This window comes from Anabrus simplex, chromosome 2 (genome assembly GCF_040414725.1).
Source record: "Anabrus simplex isolate iqAnaSimp1 chromosome 2, ASM4041472v1, whole genome shotgun sequence".
In the NCBI taxonomy this organism is placed as follows: Eukaryota; Metazoa; Arthropoda; class Insecta; order Orthoptera; family Tettigoniidae; genus Anabrus; species Anabrus simplex.
Window position 1 is genome coordinate 572,387,721 of NC_090266.1, and position 23,927 is coordinate 572,411,647.

Consider the following 23,927-nt stretch of genomic DNA (forward strand, 5'->3'; position numbering starts at 1 on the left):
GTTTGGAGCCTGAAGGGCTCTGGACACAAGTTCCACAATAAAGCAAGTATATATCTCTTTGTTCACCCAATATCACATAGAATCCCTGATGGCCGAGAATAAAGTCAGGTGTGTAACACACGGCGCAGCCCTCCAAATCACACCAAAGTAGTAAATGGACTCACTGATGGGTGGATTTGGTGGGTCTTATAAAGTAGATAGTTCAGAAAGCACTAGAAGAAGATGCTGTCTTGAATTGCTTTTAGAATAGTGATGTCAGGGTGACGTAGAGACAGGTTGAGTGAACAGGCTGGCCATCAGTCATATGGAGGCGGCAGAAAACAGCTGACAGAGGAGTAGCGTGATAGGAGCTGAGACAGCTTAAATGTTGGCAAGGTAGAGTTTTTCTTGAGCATTGTAGGTGAATGTTACAATATATACACTGCTGACAAAAACAATGAAGCACCCACAAGGGGAGGAGGAAACAAAATGAAACCTCACATTTTGAGTGGGTATGTGATGTTATTTCATTGATTGCAAAATCGAGGTAAATTTACAAACAAGCTTGGCAGTGTGAGCCCACTTTTCAGTATGACGTTACACCCCCTCTGTCCTGGATGCGTGCCCTGATTCAGTTGGGAAGGGTGTCATAAAGCCGTTGTATCCTCTCCTGAGGCAAGCTGGCCCACAACTGTTGTAACTGGTCCTTGATATCCTGGATACTGGCACTAAGATGGAGTTGACATCCGAGCAGGTCCCACACATGTTCTATCAGGAACAGATCTGGGGATCTTGCTGGCCATGGGGGTAACTCAACATCACACAGACAGTTCATAGAGACATGTGTCGTGTGTAAACGAGCATTGTCCTGTTGAAAAATAACATCACGAAAAACTGTCATATGAGAGGTAAATCATGAGGGCACAGGATGTCCGTGTCATACCATTGTGCAGTCAGTTCCTTCAGTCACTACCAGCTGTGACACAAAGTCATACCTGATGGCTCCCCACACCATGATGCCAGGAGTAACACCACTGTGTCTTTCCAAAACATTGGAAGAATGGGACTTGTCCTCATATTCCTCATACCACCATACTCGCAGTGTCAACAAATTTAACCATATTGGTTCACAAATTGGTCCATATTGACAATCTCATAGAATAAAACAAGGGGTTGTTGTTAGGTCTGCCCTGTCAATATTTAATATCCTTCAGTAATTTAATATGCGATTTTCATACAGTACACGTTTTGAGAACTACCATTCTCTTCTTCAGCGAATAAACATCACAAGTAAATTTTCTCATATTCTTGGAAACACTTAAACTTAATTACATGAATATTGATATTAGAACATGAATCTTTACACATACAACATTAAAAAGTTCTCTTGTAGAGTAAAGGTTTGCACTTAAATTGATGCATCATTTTATATAGCTATACACTGAAAGTTCATATTAAACCATGTTCACCGAGCTCAATACCTGCAGTCGCTTAAGTGCGGCCAGTATCCAGTATTCGGGAGATAGTAGGTTCGAACCCCACTGTCGGCAGCCCTGAAAATGGTTTTCCGTGATTTCCCGTTTTCACACCAGGCAAATGCTGGGGCTGTACCTTAATTAAGGCCACGGCCGCTTCCTTCCCACTCCTAGCCCTTCCCTGTCCCATAGTCGCCATAAGACCTATCTGTGTCGATGCGGCGTGAAGCAACTAGCAAAAAAAAAGACATGTTCATTATCATAGAACAAAAAAAAAAGTGTACCGGGTGAGTTGGCCGTGCGCGTAGAGGCGCGCAGCTGTGAGCTTGCATCCGGGAGATAGTAGGTTCGAATCCCACTATCGGCAGCCCTGATGATGGTTTTCCGTGGTTTCCCATTTTCACACCAGGCAAATGCTGGGGCTGTACCTTAATTAAGGCCACGGCCACTTCCTTCCAACTCCTAGGCCTTTCCTCTCCCATCGTCGCCATAAGACCTATCTGTGTCGGTGCGACGTAAAGGCCCTAGCAAAAAAAAAAAAAAAGAACAAAATGTCAACAGATGAAATCTCCAAAATCTTGTCAGTTATTCAAAATTAAAATGTAGCCCTGGTACAGTTATCTTTTTCCTTCGTCGTTTACAATTAACTGAGTCTCATGACCCATTGGATTATGCAGCTCCTTATACCATACCAAGTAGGCACAGTGGGAGTTGTTAATCCATGCCTATTTTTATTGGACTTCCACCAATGTTGATCGATTGTTTAAATAAGTCATTTCTTTTCCAAGTATAATTCTTTTACCGTATGTTTTCTTGTTCAAATAATATATAAATGTATTTATTCAAAATTAGTTTTGGCAGACTGAAGAACCTAACACAAACAGTTATAACTTAACTGAGTCAAAACTGAAGAGAGATAGGTTGAGGTATTAAAAACAAAACAAAAAATATGTTTTAGAGAACCCACACACTATAAATATCAATGTGATTAAAGGAAGTAAGAAAATAAAATTAGCTTTAATTGGCAAGTATGATACAATTAGATATATTGTGAATTGGTATAGTGATGCCTGGTGAAAGAAAGAAACGAAACAATAGATATTTTATAAGGTACTCTTAATAGGTGTAAAAAGGTGGAGGGCAGGACATGGAGTAGGATGTCTATAGGCCTGTTAGTGTGGAATTAGTAAATTATTTTCTATCCCTGCTCCCACCCTGATGAAACTGAGAAACAGACATAAGCTCAGTGGGGCAGGAAAAAATAGATCTGGAAAAAGCTGGGATTGATGAGGAAAGAACATGTGTGTAAAGATTGCAGTGTGTAAAGTTGTAGAGTCTGTCTTTATCCTTTCATGTTAATATTTGTCTTGGTACCTTGTTACTGTTGCTAGCTTGTCCAAGTATTTATCATTATGTGTCTTCCTATCCTCTTTGCTAGCTCCTTTTGTTTGATGATTAACAAGAGGTATTATATACAAATTTTAATGACTTTTTGAAAACATACCAAACTATAGTAAAAACCAGAAATCATATATCACTTTCAGCTGAATTTCCTGCCCAGCCTTCAGAAGAAGTTGAAGATGATGATTTGAAATATTACTCTCCCGAGGATTTAATTGTAGGAAACACCATATGTATATTGGGAAGAAGGTAAGTAATATATCTCTTGGTATAAATGAACATCTGAATTAATTGCAAGCTTCTTTCCAATAAGGAACCAATATTTTATTCTTTGCAGGGAACACATATTATACTAGACAACAATAAAGTCATTTCTGACTTGAAAGTTCTTATTTATTACTGATTTTTGTGTGTTAGAATCAAATATGACATTTGAAATGCTTAGATAGTTCTCATTTTCCAGATATAGCCCGTTTTTGATGCTTTGGGATATGTGCATGTAATAAAGTATGTGCCGCTCTGAGTGGCTAAGTAAGGCAGCTTGAAAGCAAATATAGGGGTTGGAAAACTTAGAAGCGGTTGTGAGGAGTCACTGTATACCTTCTTTTGTTCATTGTCTGTTTGCAGTTTGAGTGAAGTTCAGAGTGTTTTGACTTTCATTGTGTGCAGGTTTGTTTTGTGGTCGTACTGAACTTGAAAAGCAAGGATGGCACGTAAGTGTATTAACAAAGCGGACTATTTTTGTTACATGTGTGGTGATGTGATATTTGCCACTCAGAAATGCCCAGTTACTGCACTCATGAAGACAGCCTACCACCATTATTTTGGCATGAAATTAGGGGATCAAGACAAAATGTGGGCACCTCTTCTTTGCTGCAGTTCTTGCTCTCTGAATCTACATGGATGGATTAAGAAAAAGGGATGTTACTAAGCAAGTGGCTAAGCAGTTTGGGTCATGTAACTATTAGCTTGCATTCAGTAGATAGTGGGTTTGAACCCCCACTGTTGGCAGCCCTGAAGATGATTTTCTGTTGTTTCCCATTTTCACACCAGGTAAATGCTGGGGCAGTACCTTAATGAAGGCCATGATCACTTCCTTCCCACTCCTATACCTTTCTTATCATCATCATAAGAGGCCTATTTGTGTCGGTGTGACGTGAAGCAAATTGTTAAAAAGAATGGACATTCAGTGCCCTTTGGCATCCTTATGATTTAGAGAGACAGCAATTCACATAGATAACTGCTATTTCTGCATGGTACCTCCTATTAAAAATGGTATTTCAAGGAAGAAGTTGTCCATCAAATACCCCAAAATCACGTCAGCTATCTGACCAATGCCGCATGGGGACGATCTCCATGTACCTTACCCTCCAGTGGAGTACAGTTTGTACTTAGAGATGGAGCTGAAGACAGTACAGAGGAGACATCATACCAATACCCTAAGACTTGGTCATCACAGGATCCTGATTTTGCACCTGAATCACTGGATAAACAACACAGACTTACCCAGGGTGAACTAAGTGATCTAATTCGAGACCTGAATCTACCAAAAAACAAAGCTGGGCTTCTAGGCTCAAAAGTGGAATTTTCTAGAATGTAATGTTAAAGTTTTAATGTACAGGAGTCAGTAAAAAGATTTGGTTTCATATTTTTAAATTGAAAATCATAACCTAGTTGCCTGCTGTGCTGTAAATGTTTTGATGACAGCTTTGAATTTGGAGCACAAGCCACAGGATTGGAGGCTATTCATAGACTCATCAAAGCTTACTTAAAAAATGTTTTTCTGCACAGTAGTGATTCACTTCCTTCAGTTCAATTAGGTCATGCTGCCCATAAGAAGGAAATATATGACAACATGAGACCGCTTCTGGAAGCAATTCTTCTTGCTAGGGGCTTTACGTCGCGCCGACACAGGTAGGTCTTATGGCGACGATGGGATAGGAAAGGCCTAGGAGTTGGAAGGAAGCGGCCGTGGCCTTAATTAAGGTACAGCCCCAGCATTTGCCTGGTGTGAAAATGGGAAACCACGGAAAACCATTTTCAGGGCTGCCGATAGTGGGATTCGAACCTACTATCTCCCGGATGCAAGCTCACAGCCGTCTGGAAGCAATTAAATACAAGGAACACCAATGGCAGATCTCTGGTGACCTGAAAGTAATTGCATCATTGTTGATCATAGTGTTAGGGTACACCAAGTACAGCTGTTTCCTGTGTGAGTAGGACAGTCGGCTCGATCCTCACATTACAACAGAAAAGACTTGTCTCCAAGGAAAACTCTGAAACTGTAAAAAAAAAGAATGTCCAGCACAGTCCACTGGGTGATTCAGTTTTTCTGCCCCTTTTACACATGAAACTCGGCCTTATGAAGAACTTTGTAAAGGGGATGAGCAAGGCTGGAGAAGTTTTTAAGTATCTCAGAGACAAATTTCCGTGGCTAAGTGAGGCTAAACTTCTTGTGGATGAAAACTAGGGGTGAGTCCTTCAGTGTGCTGAGCAACCAGCTTGGGAAGGCTTTCGAAGTGTTGTGCATGGATTATTGGGTAACAGAAGAGCTGGAAATTATGTTGAGCTTGTATACAAACTTGTAGACAAGTATCATCGATTAGTAACATGTCCCTTAAGCAGGGGCAGTTTTTGGGGAGAGGCATGGAAGGCCTCAATCAATCAATCAATCAATCAATCAATCAATCAATCAATCAATCAATCAATCAATCAATCAATCAATCAATCAATCAACCAATCAATCAATCAATCAATCAATCAATCAATCTTGATCTGCATTTAGGGCAGTCGCCCAGGTGGCAGATATCGTATCGCTTGTTTTCTTAGCCCTTTCTTAAATGATTGCAAAGAATATGGAAATTTATTGAATATCTCCATTGGTAAATTATTCCAATCGTTAACTCCCCTACCTATAAACGAATATGTGGCCCAATTTGTTGTCTTGAATTCCAACTTTATCTTCATATTGTGATATTTCATACTTTTAAAAATACCACTCACACTTATTTGTCTACTAATGTCATTCCACATCATCTCTCCACTGACAGCTCGGAACATACCACTTATGATAAAGATGTTGATTCCCATAGGGAACCTGAAATATTTGTTCAGAATGAGTAAATTTATAATACCAATATAGTTGATCCATTATTCGACTTTAGAAATTTTCCAGCTAACTCATTCCTGGTTGCCAGCGTTTCGCCCCAGTGTGCCAAGTTGGGTTCATCAGTAAAATGAGACAAGGTCTCTCATAGTGCATTCGCACTGCCGGTGGCTCCAAGCAGCCTACGCAGTGGCCTCCACGGTATGCACTAGCCATGTGTCTTGGTAGGTATGCTATTTACCAACTGATGATACCACTTAGTCAAGCAGCTCATCTCCTTTCTCCTAAGTCTTCCCAGCCCAAACTTTGCAACATTTTTATAACGCTACTCTTTTGTCGGAAATCTCCCAGAACAAATCGAGTTGCTTTCCTTTGGATTTTTTCCAGTTTTCAAATCAAGTAGTCTGGTGAGGGTCCCATACACTGGAACTGTACTCTAGTTGGGGTCTTACCAGATACTTATATGCCCTCTCCTTTACATCTTTACTACAACCCCTAAATACCTTGGGCCGATGACCTTAGATGTTAGGCCCCTGTAAACAACAAGCATCATCATCAACCTAAACACTTTCATAATCATATGCAGAGATCTGTACCTTTCATTTACAATCCCATTTATGTGATCACCCTAGTGAAGATCTTTCCTTCTATTAACACCTAGCTACTTACAGTGATCCCCATAAGGAACTTTCAACCCAGCAATGCAGTCATTAAAACTGAGAGGACTTTTCTTATTAGTGAAACTCACAACCTGACTTTTAACCCCATTTGCTCACAATCTTGTAACTTATTCCCTTTACTTGTATTTCAGAAGCAGTCAGATTTTCCTGTGAACCAGTTGAGGACTTAATTTATATCCTATCAGAAGTTCATGGCCAGATTTCATACCCTTTTGTTTGTATTCCTCCCGCATAGCTAACAATAAAGTAGGTGGCCTGGCCACTCGAAGCATCGCACATGACATCATCATTGCCATGGTGACCAGTAAACCTCTCTTGCTAGCAGTGACGTCCGAGCAATCTGTTGGAGACTTTACTTGATCCTGGGGGACACCTGTTTCAGATTTTACTACAAGAGCTTCATCTAACTCAACCATGAACTGTGATAGGTGGCAAATTTTTTCTGATACCCACATCCCGTGTCTCCCATTACAACACAAATAAATTTGTGATTGCCTTAACAAACATATGGGAGAACCATTTCTTCCACCATTTCAGTTGTTTTCATCCAGAGTGATAATATGCTCTCATGTGATCATTCCTGTCAACCCCTGTTATTCACATTATAATCAAGAATAGCATCTGGTTTAGATTTGATTTGTGGCCTTCTCTGGTACGAACAACAACATGAGATGAGATTGCGTTGTGACAAATCTAAGACGTTCTTTGTGTGCTTCCACTTCAAACAAAGATGTTCATTTCTGCTCATAAACACTATGTCACCTCTCTGTATCATCTTCTGAACAATGCAATTCTGAGGCAACTCTTTCCTGTTGGTCATACAAGTTCATACAGCATTTGTCCTCCTTTCCCATAAAAAGTCAAAAACTGCAAGGGAGCTGTAATATCTGTCCATGTAAACAGTATGACCTTTGTCCAAGTAGTATGCTAGCAGTCTAGTAAGAAGTGGAATTGATACCAGTGTAAGCATCACCTTTCTCATAACAGATTTCCATCTTCAAAATATACCTTGAAAAAACCTCACAAACAACAAATAACTTTATATCACTTTTCTTGCTTGTTTTTAATGTATACTTTGAATTGAATTTGACCACAAGAATCACACATTCCTTCACCAACTGTCAGTTTAGAGTATGGAACATAAGAAGAGCAAAATGTCTGCATAAGATTCTTAAGAAAAAGAAAAGGGCAGATTTTATGTAATAGATCATAGTTTGGCTGCCCACAAGGAATATATGTTCTGGTACCATTCAAATTAAGGTTTGAAAGAATTGCCTTAAAATTGTTTCTGCTTATAACAGATGATGGAAATGGAGTCCAAGGAATTGCACTTTTTGACCAGTGAATGATAACTGGGAGAAATGCATAAATCTCAAATAACTTCACTGAACATCTTTGAAGTGGAAGCACACAAAGGATGTCTTAGATTTGTCACAAGGCAACCTCGTCTCATGTTGTTGTTCGTACCAGAGAAGGCCACAAAATCAAATCTAAACCAGATGCTATTCTTGATTATAATGTTGTTTCAATTTCATTGCTTGTCTTAGATTTTTGCTGATAGAGGCAACATACCTGTTAGTCTCAGACTTAAAGAGTTACACTATTTTTTCAGGAACAAAAATTGTAACACAATCTAGCTCATTCTATGTTGCATCTAGTGGAGCAGACACACAGGATTGTTCTTGAAAAAAAGACTCTTGTGTCAGAGAATCAGTGAAAGTCCAACCTAATTCAGTATCTGCAGGCTTCCTACAAGTTTTAGTACCATGTTTATGCCTTTTTGGAGCTGGTTTGATGTCAGAACCCGCATCCAAAACACCAGAAGTACCCGGCAAATGTGAATCATTTCCTGCCTTCAAATTATCATTGCTTGCATCTCTTTGTTCTAAAATAAAGAAAACTAATTCCTAATTTATTTCTGAATGTATCTTCAGTCATATGAAGATCATGAACATTACTGCTAAATAAACTACAAAGTAGAACATCAAACCTGGGTAGCATGTGATAGAATAATTTATAAATACCTTCATCACTAATATGAAGGCTGAAATCTGGGTCTGGATCTGAATTCTGGATATAGTCCAGGTTTATGGCAAGAGTGTCTTGTTTCCTGTCCTAGATTAAACCAAGTACATTTGTGAGACAAGCTTCTGCAACTGTGTCTGGATCTGTGAACTCCCATTCACATATCTCAAGCTTGCCATTAGCCATGATAGAAGTGGCTTCTTAATTGAATGTTCTAAGCTGATCCTCATAATTTAGGCTAGTGACTACATTATCAACATAAAAGCAAACCAAAAGACCTTTAAATGTTGTCTTGGAATATACAGGAACTCCCTGATGACATTCATTTAGAACAATTGTGAGATGAAGTCTGATGACTGCGTTTAATAGATAAGGGCTACAAACAACACCAAACATGACTCACCTGTGCTGATTAAGAATTACGTTTCCCAATACGTCCTTCCATAAAAATCATAGGAAGTTTCTATAATTGACATGTACACTAATCTACAAGAAAGCTCGCATGATGTCAGCTACAGCTCCTACTTGCATCAGACGGAATCTCCATAGAAGTGGTGCTATCCATTCTATCAATGGTCTCTCCTTCTCCAGGCACAAATTCAGTGATGTACTGTTCTTCTCATGAGCTGATGCATTGATCACAGGTCTGGATCTGAATCTCTTTTCTGAACCACAGTCATCAAGAATCTGTGGTATAGATAGTTTCTGCCCAATTCCAAGTTAGGCTGTGTTGACAAAGTAATAAATACACAGTTTCCAACAGATTGCTAGGACAGCATTTTGTTGAGAGGATTCCTCCACCAGAAATGAAAGCACAACCAATGTGCACTTGCAAAGTCTATGCAGATAAAGGAAAAGTAGGAAATGGGAAAGTAATAAGAAAAGGGACATGCTGATTGTGTCAAAATCATTAGTCCAGCCCAGAGGGGCCACCCACGTGTAGCAACTGTTGTTTGTTTCCTCGCTCACGGCCTACTCGGAAAGGATGTTCTCTAGTTGATGATATAAATGTGTTACAATTGTAACCTACCTACAATTTCTTTCTTTCTTTTTTTTTTTTTTTTTTTAAACCTTCAAAATATGCCAGTCTGCCTGCCCAAATACCATCTTTAAGTCATGGTCTTCAGTGTGTTATCTCATACTGGAATGAGTCACATGAAGGATGCCATAGTATTCCTAATCTCCTAATGCCATCATAATTCTCAGTCTTGCAGGGATGCTGAGATTTTTGTTTGTGTTCAGGAATGTTGGGGAATAACACCTTGTCATTAGCACACATGTGCAGTGGGAATCCTCTGGTTTCAAGAATGTCAGTAATGGCAGTCAGTAATTCTTCAACTCCTTGAAGGCTGTCTGTACCAGTGAAAAGGTCATCAATATATATGTCATGCAGCTTAGATGCTAGAGGGTGAGTGGATTCTGCATCACTGGCTAGTTAGGCAAGGAATCTGGTGGCCAGAAAAAATGTTGGGGTCAGTACAATATGTAAATGTGGTTAACTGGTAGTGATGTATGGGCTCATAGGTTGAGACACGCAAAAGAATATGTTGTAAATCATCATCTTGGGAGTTGACATGAACTAGTCTATACATTTTTGAGATGTCAGAAGTTATGGCATAAGCATGTGTTCTGAATCTGAGGACTATTGAGAAAAGATCGTCTTGAATGTTGGGTCCAACCGTATGTCACTCTATGAAATACCGGTGGTGGCTTTGGCTGATGCATCAAATGCTACCCTGGATTTTGTAGTTGTGTTATTTTCTTTAAATATTGCATGGTGAGGAAAGTAGAAAGCTGGGTTTGTAGAAAGGTTATTGTAAGAGGTGTCATCTTGACCAACTGAAGGTACTATTTGCATGTAGCTGAATGCTTCATATTCCTTCATGAAGTAAGAGTAGTTAAGGTTCCATAGTAGTCTTCGCTCAAGTTGTAAAAACCTACATTCAACATTTGAGAGCGAGTCTCCAAGTGGAGAATGATCTCTGCCTCTTGGTAGTTTTACGAAAAAGCATCCAGTGATGTTCCTGATGGTAGTTTTGATAAAATGTCGTTCACAGAATTCTTCCTCCTTAGTGTAAGGATTAAGTGCTACTTTTTCGTGTTCCGAAAACCTTTCTAGTCTTGTCATGTGTGATTAGTTTCATTTTTCCGTATTGATGGTTTTCGACTCCCAATTACAGAGTTACAGAGAAAAACTGTAATTAGGATCCTTTCTACTTGTGAATCCAGAGACATCCACACATTTACCTGACAATGATGCAGTATTGTTACTTCCAGAAATGTGCAACTCGCTATGCAGGGGTTTGTGTTTCATATACTGAGCTAACGTTTCCTTAATGCAAATGGCCTGTGAGCATCCATCCAGAAGTGCTGTGTATGGCAGTTCACAACCTTGAACATCCCTCACCTTGACTATGGCAATAGCTAAGAACACTTGTGAAGTAAGACTGCACTTTATGCTACAGTAGATACCTTGGTTGGAAGAGCTATGGGGGAGCGAGGTCTTTGTATTATTCTTGTGTGAGATTGATTATTGAACTTCACAGAGTTCGAATAGTTGCTCATGCTGGTCTGTAGTCAGTAATATGTGATGAACAGGGTTAGGATTTTTAGGTGCAAATTTCAGATGAAAAAAGGTAAAGAGATGAAAAAGGTAAGAAGAGGGACAAAAAGGTGTTGGGTTATTCAACTAATTAAACGATTTCTCTATCCTCTATTCCAGTTTATTGAATTACAAACAAGTACATCAAATTATCACTCATCAAAAGAAGGAAAAAACATGAAGCCATTGTACTTCAAGACATTAAGCATCTCTACATTTTTAAAAGTAAGTCTGTTTCTATTAGGAGATGAAATGTCTTTGTAGATGCTAAAGCTTCTTTTGACATCCACAGAAACCAGTGGGGCAAACCTTGTATTCACATGGAATGGCAACTCTACAGATGTGGCAAATTCCTCAATGTCTGGATTCTTCTGAAGACTAGATTCAAGTTTGTCTTTGGCAAACCATCTAACTGCTCCCTCACAGATGTAAAAATATCCCATTGTTTTTCCTTTTTCCAGACCTTGTTCTTCTAATTGTTTAATAACTGCAGTCAGGTACTTGTAACCATGGGCACAATATAGTTCTGCCTACAAATTATGTATTTTCTCTGGTAACAGAAGTTGCTGTGCCTTGGAAATTGCACCTGCATCGGCTGGATCCAAGGAAAGCACACTCTAATTTTGTCAAAACTCTCACACAACGTAGCAGCACACTCAAACCACGACCCCCAACGAGTAATGACCGGGAAATTTGGAAGGGGCAGACCAGTGGTTTCCCTGTAGGCAACAACATGACTCAGAGCTTTCAGTAGAATCTACTTCAGAGCAGAGATGAATTGATCTGCGATGTTGTATTCGTTCCTTATGGATTCACAAACCCTGTGAAGGGCATGAACCAAGCATGTCACATGCTTCAACTAAGGAAATAAAGGTTTCAATTGGTAACAGCTGAAACCATGTACGGAGCTTGGTCCGTAACCACAAGGAGAATTTTTCAAACTCGATATCAGTAGGCCAGAGTTTTTGGCAGAAGACCATAATTGATTGCATTACTGTACTGGCATTGGCTTTCTGCAGCTCCTGCATTTTTAACAACATGGGCTTAACGTTCTCCCCTGCTAAGAGAAAAACTAAAATGTTCAAAACATATTATTCCATTGAGTCTATAGTTTCATCCACAATGATTCCCACATCACAATCAGACACTTTCCCCTTGATTCTTTGTATGGTTTCTTGGTAAACAGGCTCCATGTAGTTTTTTCTTAAAGTACTCTCATCGGGCATTGACATCTTTGTGTAACTTGCTAACTCAATGCGACTATCACACAACTCACTCTTGCGCTCACTCGATCACTTGCTGTCCCCACTCTCTTAGAACACCTCGACAGTTACCAGAATGTTCTCATTCATGCTGGAACTGCAGTCTTAGCAATTTTTAGTAAGTTCAAGCAGAACCCATCCTCAATTCTCGGAACTACACTGGTGCGGTTGCTGACATATATACATCACCAGCCTCTGCCTCCATGCGAACAGATGACGTCTCTCACAGTAACAAACTCACATTCACGAACAGCAGGCTACTGATTCTGGTGGGATAGAATCACTCATTGTCAATTGCATTATTGCAGGCTACATTATAGCGGTAATTAAACGTAAGGAACTTCATCTTATTTGTCCTTATTGAACTGAGATCACAATTAATTAAAGTCTATCAGGTTCCACCTTTTCAATACTAATACAATGTTGTTGGATGATATTTACAACATTTTTTTTCTTTTTTTTTTTTTTTACATGTTTCGGTGCTCTATTATGTCACCATCATCAGCTGATTTAGAAATTGTGAAAAAAACTTGGCGATCTAAATATTAAACAAAATATTGTCACACTTAACTCATACATATACATATTTACAACAGAATATTTATTGGTTAAATCCTAAACATCTATTATGCTATATTAAATATCCTTAATATGTAACAAGAGAATTCTTGTAAGTCATGAATATAAAAAAAATTTTCTCATCTGGTTGACGAGTTGTCTTCACATTCCTTAATGTCTGTAATTCGATGCTCTCGTACTGTCTAATTAGAATGCGCAGTTAAAATTGAGGAATTAAAATTGCATGCAGTCTATTTGATGTTAAAATGTTCATTTCATTTGTATCTTAGCTGCTTTTGTTGGATAAAATTCATTATATATAATATAATTGTTGAAAATTGAGCCGTCTTCTTATATTTATTAAGTAATAAAAACTTCGTATTTTTAGTGCTTTATGTGTGGTTGGAACTGTAATTAATTTGTCCTACAGTTGTTAGTCGGACTTATCTTCTCAGTTCAATGTGAACCCTGCAATGATGAAACCCAATATTAAAAGAAAAGCGAGAAAAATTGATAAAGAAGCTGATTGAATCTAACTGTTGATACGGCTGACTCACCTCTACAGCTGTGTACTTCGCGTGACGGCTACCGCGCGATGAGTGTGTGCGCTAGTATCTTGTGCTGTGTGACGAAGCGCTAGTGAAGGAGAAGTAGGGGCGGCAAAGGGGATGTTTCTAGAAACATGAACTTTTAGGAGAGGGTCCGGAGGGCGTTGTGGACGAAGACAATAGTACGCAAAGTTGTTACGTAGCATTCGGAACGCATTCGAATTTTCTGGAATTTTTAGCTTGTTAAGTAATAGAATCAAAACGTCAAACAGTACCTTGGGTTTTTCCGAAATTTCATTCAGATTAAGGTTAGCGTTATAGTATTGGTCTATATGTATTAGACATGCTTCAGTAATGTCAAGCTTCTGTCCCTTAGAAAGTATTTCCATGATCTCGAGGTCTTTATCTATGTCTGTGAACTTATGTTTGTACTCATGGATATGTTGACCTACCGCTGAGAATCTGTGATATTTTACAGCGTTAAGGTGTTCCTGATATCTGACGTTGAAGCTACGCCCAGTTTGCCCTATGTATCCGCTTGAACAGTCTTTACACTCGAATCTATATACCCCTGATTTAGAATATGGGTTGACTTTGTTGACAACAGAAGCATTATGTAAAACTGTTGTACTTCTATTATCTGTCTTGAATGCGATCCTGATGTTACGCTTCTTGAAAATATTTGTAATTCTGTGTACATCTTTATTAAATGTGAAGGTTGCGATTTCCTTAGCTTCTGGTTTATTTTTCATCAGACTCGTTTGAGGGCGATTTTTGAATTTGTTTATTATTCGTTCTATGAAATTCTCTTTAAAACCGTTGGCTTTAGCCATAGCTCGAATGATGTTCAGTTCCTTGTCCAAGTTTTGTTTGGACATTGGTATGCTTAAAGCGCAATTCACCAAGCTGTTATAGGTCGCGCATTTGTGAGCTGAGGGGTGTATCGAATCATTTCGTATTGTGGCTACAGTTTGTGTGGGTTTTCTGTAAATACTAAAAGAAAATGAAGAGGCATGCCTATTGATCTTTAGGTCCAGATAATTAATGGATTTATCTATTTCGGATTCTAAAGTAAATTTTATATCCGTATCTATTGTGTTGAGATTACTAAGAGTCGTAGATGCGTTGGTTATGCTTTCATCCAGGATAACAAACGCATCATCTACATACCTAGACCAATATAGAACATTTTTGAATTTTTCATTATTAATTATTTGTGTGTCCTCCAAGAAATCCAAATAAATCTTCGCCAAAATTCCTGAGGCCGGAGACCCCATTGCAAGGCCATTCTGTTTATACATGATCTGGTCGAAAGTGAAATAGTTGTTATTGATCAGTAATTTTAAAATCGCCATGAATTCATCAATTTCAAGTTTGCTTAAGCGACTGTATTTTTTTACATTCTTAGCTACAATGGGAAGCAATTTATTAGTTTTGATATTAGGGAACATATTTACTATATCAAAAGAATGTATTGTGTGGTGATCCTGTAATAAAATAATGTTGTAAATATCATCCAACAACATTGTATTAGTATTGGAAAGGTGGAACCTGATAGACTTTAATTAATTGTGTTATAGCGGTAAAGCGAGTGAAAGAGGTTTTGTCGAACACACAATTATTTTCCATTATTGCAGGTGTGCTTTCAAATCCCGTGCGGTGTTTACTGAAAGAGGTAGGCTTACTATTCGCATGTACACAGCAAGCTGAGAAGACGTTAATGGAAAGTTAAATATTTTATATTGATTATTGATCTTATAGAATAAATTGGAATTTAAAAAAAAAGGGGGAAGAAGGGGATTATGAGCATGATATAAAGGTCCCAAAAAGGGGGAAAAGGTGCATGAAAAACGCCTCTTTTAGCAACTAGAAACAAAATTTCACATTGTGGTATCTTTCCGAACAGCTTTAATTTACCCTAGCAAAAAAGGTGCGCACCTAAAAATCCTAACCCTGGTGATGAGGTTTCTGACACATTTTACACCTCCCAGGATTGACATAATGAGCCTGTAAACAATTCATGCACAGAGAATGCTCGACTACAAGTGACATTAAAGTGACATTAAAGATAGCATAATGAAAATCACTGCACTTGTAGAGGGGATGAACACCATGACAGTACAAATAATGACTACTTTTATGAGTGGCAACAATGCATACATGCATGCATGAATGCTCCTGTCATATGTACCTTTACTATATTTGGACTCACGTTGAACATTAGTAGGAGAATTATTAGGCTCTCTAAACAATCTGGCACATGTGTTCTCTTTTTGAAGAAATGAGTTAAATCCTTGGGAGATGGAAAGGGAATGTCACTTAGCTTGAGTTTCCAGGATATGCAAGTAGTTGAATCTCGTCTTTCCATAACGATTTGAGACATTATAACATCACCCAGGGGTGTTTCATTGTTGACTGCTTCTATAGTGTTCACATTATTTGACACCCTGTTAATGAGTTCTGTTAGATTGATGTATTCGCAAAGACACACACAAAATACTATCACTTGTGTACACTGATTTATTTACAAGTTATCTTCACAAATTCTGTACACACAAACTAATAAACGGCCATTATAAACAAAACACTACGATGAAAAAAATCAGAAGACTAAGACAGCCATCTTGAAACAGCTGACTGCTACTGTAGCATGTCGGCATAAGCACAACACGAGTTCACAAAAACAACTCAACTCTTACTCACAGGCCAGGCTTCTAAAAAAATATTACACAGCATATTTTCTCGTACATTCTAGAGTGCCCAATAGCCTAGTTATAATGTAAAGAACTTTCTAAAACTATCTAGTGCCAAAGATATGTTATTCTGGATATTACAGTATGTTGCACAATATTCTAGTGGATTATACATCATATATACAGGTAATAATAAATTATATACTATTAATTACATTTTCTTTCATTAAATAAACTCATATTAATATATATATATATACAGCACATGTTTCATGACATAACCTCACAAATAATATGATCATCCATAAATAATAATAATAATAATAATAATAATAATAATAATAATAATAATAATAATAATAATAATAATAGTAGTAATGATTTAAACTCGATACTTGCATTATTTACCCATGGGTTAAAGAATATTGTTTTCAAGTTACCTTGGTCTATTACATTTGTGTCAAGTTCACGTGAAGACTCCTTATTCATGGGCTTCAACCCTAACAGCTGATGAATGCAATTAATGGTCATTAACCTTTTGTTATCATACATATTACGGAGCAGGTTCTAAGCATGTCATAATTCATTGGAAATAAGGTGTTCGGCTTTACCTGACTGTTGATTTCAAATCATGACATTTTTGAATGTCAGGTAGTGAGTCATTCTGATGAACCATAGAGCTGAACATATCACAAAATCCTGTGTAGAAAATGGAATCCAGAGAATTAGAGTAGGTGAAGCATTATATGATCCTGTAATGATTTAAAAGGGGGCCCCTGCAAGGCAGTATTATTGGACCTTTATGATTTCCTATGTATATAAATGATATCATTAAAAAACTGGAATCACAGATGAGGCTTTTGACAGAAGATGTGATACTCTATAAAGTACCATAGTAACTAAGTTACAGGATTTTGAGTGACTACAAAAAGTTCATGACAATGTTGCGATATGGACAGCAGACAATGATAATCATGGTAAACAGTATGAAAAATCAAGTTGAAAGTTTCTCAGTTTTAATCACTGGGTTGATAGGGAGATAGCACCGCATTGCAATCGCTGTAAGAACCTAGCTCTTAATACAAGGAAAGATCTTCATTGGCAATCAACCATGAGTTAAGCCCCCACATCTGTTTAAAACTGCCGCCAATCTCATACTGTGAAGATATCAATGTTCAACTGACTGAACTATTTTATTGCAGAAATTTAATCTTTTGGGACTAGATGTCCCTAGTATAAATTTTCTAGCACTACCTAGTGTTCTGAAACTCATAACTACCATCGAGAATGTTTGTGTTTTGATGTTGGATACTTAATATGCCTTCAACTATTTATTAATCATTTTGCAGTTATCATCACTGTGATTAAATTGGTCTGCCAGTGATAGGGCTTGATATCAAATGTATATCAGCCTATCAGAATTATGTTTACTAATTCCTTCTGGAAATCTCTGCCAGTCCCCTAAAAAGGGAGTGAGTTTCTTGAGACAAAAGTCTTGCGGCAGTGGATTATTGAGTGTGCTGCCTGAAAGAGGGATCTCTTTGGAGGAGATTCTGGGGGTGTGGGACTGGCGGACTGGCATGGGAAGCCAATTTTAACAAAGTATGGCAGAATTTTATACATGTGAACTCTCTGCATGTAAAGATAGGGAAGATTCCAGCATACCCCTTTAGTATGTAATTGCTCGGTCGTCTGCCTTTCTTAAATTTTAATGCAGGATTTTCTCTTTCCAGTCTTAAATTAAATAAATGTAGGTTTGTATTGCCAGTCTTTGGACTTTAACATTTCACCCCCTGGTGGGGACTTCCTAAATGTAAGGATGCACGAGTGTTTACCCTTGTTGTCCTTCTTCCTATTTCTTTTTTGGAGACTACGATTTTTATTTTTTTTCTAAATTTACCATAATCTTTTCGGCCATTAAATTTTCTGTGCTTAGTTTCTTTGTAGCATGGCTTTGCCTCTGTGTCATCAAGCCTTATGCACAGTTGGTGTTTACGATTGAACTTTAACTTTGAAGTGCTTGGTGTTTCACCCTCCAGTCTCTGTTTTATTCTCGGCCTTTCAAGTGTAACTTTTCTTTTGTTCTTCTCTCTTTCCTGGGCCATGTAGTATGGACCTTCTGCCCCTGTTAACTCATGGATCTTGCTATCCTTTTTCAAGTTTGCCTCCCCATATGATTAGGGTAATGGAGGTATTTATTAATTAAACCAAAGTGTACTTGCTGCTTCAAGTGTTAATCATTTAACGTTAGCGTAATCCCCTGGCCCTAAAGGGGCGTATGTAAAGTAATGTAAACTGAACTCCAGGATTCGAGACTCGTCCGATGTAAAGTGTTCTAGAAGCTACGACTTATTTTTCAGTTTTGTATTGATAATTTTTTTTCCAATCAAGTACAGGCTAGTCTTACTTTCAAAGTGTAAAAATGTAGGAGACCTGCAGGTCAGAAATCTTCAACTGTCTCATTTGAAATGGGAGTTCTTCTGCCTAATATTTGGTAAAGTTTCTGAGCTTTCAGGCTCCCCTATTTTAAAGCTTTCTGAGCTCACGAGCTCCTCTACTGTAAGGTTTTCTGAGCTTACGAGCTCCCTAATTGTGACTTTTCAAGCTTCTTACTTCTTTTGGTAAAGTGTTCCTTATTATTCTATTATGGTTCATGTTTAAAAGATTCTAAAACAGGAAAAGATATAAAATAACCTTTTTCCCAGATTTTGTTAGCAATACCTAAACTCTGATTTATGATTTGTCCAGCCATTCACCCCACATGCTTTTTTCCCTCTGTGGTTCACTAAGAAAATGGTAAGAAATGGTAGCAGAGTATGGTTGATTGGGCCTGGACGAAGACCTTTGACTGTTTTAGACAACATTTTTGATCTGAACTCTAAAAATTTCAATTTTTCAAAATTTGTTAAGTTTGTGTACTTTTTCTTCACTTCATCATGTCTAAACTGAGGGACACTGTAGCTCCTTGGTATCTCCATAATGAGGAGCTCATTAATGAGTTATTAATTAGGAAAGCTCAGTCTGGTGGTATGGTTTCTATAAATGTGTTACGTCTTAAGGAGTCTTTAGAAAAACCTATTTCAGTCCCTGTTTTTGGGGAGAATGAAGTTGGAGAGTCCTTATCCACTCATGCCAACAATGTACCTGACCTTGCTTCTGTAATTAAATTTTTTGAAGGTGATGAGCCATCCGTCAACCAGCTTAAACATGTTCAAGCTAGTCTATTTCATTTCTAGAATAGAGTTGAGGATCTGTTGTCTCTAAAGCTTAGCAATGATCACTCTACAGCTGCTGAGGACTTGTGCCAAAAAGAATCTTGTTTTTGTCCAGCAATATCAATAAATGGTTAACTGGTAGGAGTAAATAATGTAGCCCCACTTATGCCTAGTGTGGAAGAGGATCTCAACATGTCCTCTGAAAGTGTTCTATCTGCCAAACAATATTTTTCTTCCCCATCAGAACAGCAAGTCTGTACACCAATGACATACCCCATTTTTTGTCATTAATGTGTGTGCTGAACCTCCTAATCATCCTCCTGTTGCACAGTATATTCTTCCTGTTTCAGTAATCCACCACATCTGCTTGCTATTCTTTGGAAAGGTATTTCTAGGTTTTTGGTTAACTCTACCAGTGATGTTATTTCCTTCTTATGATTTTTAGTAGAATTTCAAGATCATTCCCTTGTTTTTGCATTATCTCACTCTCAAATTTTTCAGATAATTTATCCATATACTATTGGTGTTCTGTCTGACAAGATTGTAAAGGCCATCTTCGACAGGAGCTCTATTGAAACATTTCACGCCCACCTCATGGCACATTTTATTCCTTTAAGGGCTCTTTCTTCCCTAGTCCAGAAACATTATTTTAGGGTCCAATGGTTAGATGAGAACTTGGCTGATTTCATTCAGGATATAAGGTTCTATGCTCGTGTTTTTGCACTTCACTATTCTGGAGGACAGATGTTTCAGAACATTATAGAAGGGATTTCACCTCCCTACTGCTCGTATCTTTGTTTTACTTCCCAGGCAGAAACATTTAGTGAACATGAGGCGTGTCTCTTTCTACGGAGGGGGTAAAATATGCAAATACCCTCCGAATTGTGCATGACCCCCACCTTCTTCTAGTATTTCTCAGCCACCCCTGCACAGAATGTCTGGGTCTGCAGACCATTTGAGGAATAAGTGTCCCTCTCTTCTCTCTAAGCCCAGAACTTCTGTCTCTTCAGGCTGTTTTAAATGTGGTTCATTTCAGCATTTAGCTAAGAATTGTAACTCATTTAAATCTACGTCTTCTTGTAATTCTGGTTCAAATTCTAATAGTAACAGCATATGAATCGATCACCAGGCTGAGTCTTCTCCTTCTTCCAATCCAGCCAAGTATAATTTAAATGATTTGGTTTCATGTGTTGATGAAGATACGTCTCCTTATATTGAAACAAAATGCCCCAGTGAATGCTTGAAAATATATTCTGATACTCCTCAGTTTGTGTCTTTTCTGAAAATTGAAATCAATTATGAACCCATAACTGCCTTATTAGATTCTGGAAGTGTGGTATTGTACATTAATGTCCACTTGTAAATTTTTTAAATATGTCCCTTCCTCTTAAAATTGTGTTTTGGCTAACTCATCCTCTTTGGAAATTTTGGGTTTCATACATACATACATACATACATACATACATACATACATACATACATACATACATACATACATACATACATACATACATACATACATACATACATACATACATACGTACATACATACATTATCATTATAGACTGTTATGCCTTTCAGTGTTCAGTCTGCAAGCCTCTGTGAATTTACTAAATGTTGCCACAATCCTCGATTTTCAACTAGTGTTGTGGCCTCATTTAGTTCTATACCTCTTATCCTTAAATTGTTAGAAACCGAGTCTAACCACCGTCGTCTTGATCTACCTCTACTTCTCTTACCCTCCATAGCAGAGTCCATTATTCTCCTAGATAACCTATCCTCCTCCATTCGCCTCACATGACCCCACCACCGAAGCCGGTTTATGCGTACAGCTTCATCCATCGAGTTCATTCCTAAATTAGCCTTTATCTCCTCATTCCGAGTACCATCCTGCCATTGTTCCCACCTGTTTGTACCAGCAATCATTCTTGCTACTTTCATGTCTGTTAATTCTAACTTATGAATAAGATACCCTGAGTCCACCCAGCTTTCGCTCCCGTAAAGCAAAGTTGGTCTGAAAACAGACCGATGTAAAGATAGTTTCGTCTGGGAGCTGACTTCCTTCTTACAGAATACTGTTGATTGCAACTGTGAGCTCACTGCATTAGCTTTACGACACCTTGATTCAATCTCCCTTACTATATTACCATCCTGGGAGAATACACAACCTAAATACTTGAAATTATCGACCTGTTCTAGCTTTGTATCACCAATCTGACATTCAATTCTGTTGAATTTCTTACCTACTGACATCACTTTAGTCTTCGAGAGGCTAATTTTCATACCATGCTCATTGCACCTATTTTCAAGTTCCAAGATATTAGACTGCAGGCTTTCGGCACAATCTGCCATTAAGACCAAGTCGTCAGCATAGGCCAGACTGCTTATTATATTTCCACCTAACTGAATCCCTCCCTGCCATTTTATACCTTTCAGCATATGATCCATGTAAACTACGAACAGCAAAGGTGAAAGATTACAGCCTTGTCTAACCCCTGTAAGTACCTTGAACCAAGAACTCATTCTACCATCAATCCTCACTGAAGCCCAATTGTCAACATAAATACCTTTGATTGATTTTAATAATCTACCTTTAATTCCATAGTCCCCCAGTATAGCGAACATCTTCTCCCTCGGTACCCTGTCGTATGCTTTCTCTAGATCTACGAAACATAAACACAACTGCCTATTCCTCTCGTAGCATTTTTCAGTTACCTGGCGCATACTGAAAATCTGATCCTGACAGCCTCTCTGTGGTCTGAAACCACACTGAGTTTCATCCAACTTCCTCTCAACGACTGATCGCACCCTCCCTTCCAAGATGCCAGTGAATACTTTGGCTGGTATACTAATCAGTGACATACCTCGATAGTTGTTGTAATCCTTCCTGTTCCCTTGCTTATAGATAGGTGCAATTACTGCTTTTGTCCAATCTGAAGGTACCTTACCAACAATCCATGCTAATTTTACTACTCTATGAAGCCATTTCATCCCTGCCTTCCCACTATACTTCACCATTTCAGGTCTAATTTCATCTATTCCTGCTGCTTTATGGTAAACCTCGCCATTCTGGACAGCTTGCTCGTTGGGCTGTCTCTATTTCAGCATTTCAGTTCAAAGTACGACACATTTCTGGTTCATTTCGGGTTTCATTTTTGAAAAAATTTGAATTGCTAAAATTACATGGAAATTCAAATTGTATGTAGCTCAAAATCTTTCATGCCCCATTATTCTGGGCACATATTTTATGTCTCATTCTGGTCATGTGTTGGATCTTCAAAGACGATCCTGTGCATTCAAATGTGCAAGTAATATGTTACTTCAACTTTAACCATGTAATTCTGGATCATGTTCTGTTGTTTCACTCCCTGAGTGTGATATGATGTTAGACCTGAGTTGTTTACCTGAGGACCAGGCTAAAAGTATTTGTGAATTATGTCAGTCATTGTCTGATGTTTTCTCAGAAAAGCTAGGTGTTACTGATGTCATCAAATATAAGATTGAGGTTACAGATTTGGTATCTGTAAGATTTCCTCCTTATCAGTTGTCTCCTCCCAAAATGAAAGCTCTCGGGGAGATCATTAATAAATCTTGGTATCATCTGTCCATCTACCTTGTCTATTGTTCCCCTATTTTCTTAGTGCTTAAACCACAGGGTTTTTTTGCCCAGTCCTGGATTATAAGGCATTGAACAAAAAGGTTTTACTACAGTCATTTCCTCTCCCTGGCTTGCATTCTTGCTCTTATTGGTTCTTTAAGGCTGCATTGTTCAACATTCTGAATCTCAACCAAGCTTATAATCAGATACCTCTTGCTGAAGAATCTAAGCACCTCACACCCTTTGCATCCTTTAAAACAGACTGAAGTCTGTATGAATACAACTGCATGCTTTTTGGACTCTCGACTGAAGCGGCTATCTTCACTAGACTCCTAGATAGAGTCCTCTCTGACGTCAAATTCGACTACGTCTGTCATTATTTGGACGTCATCGTCGTCGTGTACACAGAAATGTTTGAAGAACACCTTGTTCATCTGGAGGAAGTCCTTAAGCGTCTTAGGAAGTCAGGTCTGATTGTAAGCTATCTAAAGTCTCTTTTGCCAAGTGCTCTTTGTCTTTCTTAGGGCATATTGTTTCTCGTAATGGAGTTTCTTTTGACAGTTGTAGAACTCAGGCAATTCGTGACTTCAAGCTGCCTAAGGATGTCAAGGTGTAGCTAGTTTCATTGGAATGATTTCTTTAGGAAATTTGCTGTTGAACCTACTCCATAGGAAAGCTGTCGAGCCTTGCATCCTTCCCAACAGTCTACTTTTGAAGACCTTAAGTTAGCTCCCTGTAAAGTGCCAGTCTTGGCAATGCCAGATTTTTGTAGGAAATTTATTGT

At 38.3% G+C, this 23,927-nt stretch overlaps 1 protein-coding gene across 1 annotated transcript in view; it reads left to right on the forward strand.

Annotated features, from left to right (window-relative positions):
• The window catches only part of LOC136862929 (EF-hand domain-containing protein 1), a 241,740-nt gene that overhangs the window by 170,131 nt on the left and 47,682 nt on the right, over nt 1–23,927 (forward strand). The window contains exon 7 of the mRNA XM_067139219.2: nt 2,999–3,104. Within this exon, the coding sequence (XP_066995320.2) occupies nt 2,999–3,104 (106 nt within the window). The remainder of the gene's footprint in view (nt 1–2,998; nt 3,105–23,927) is intronic.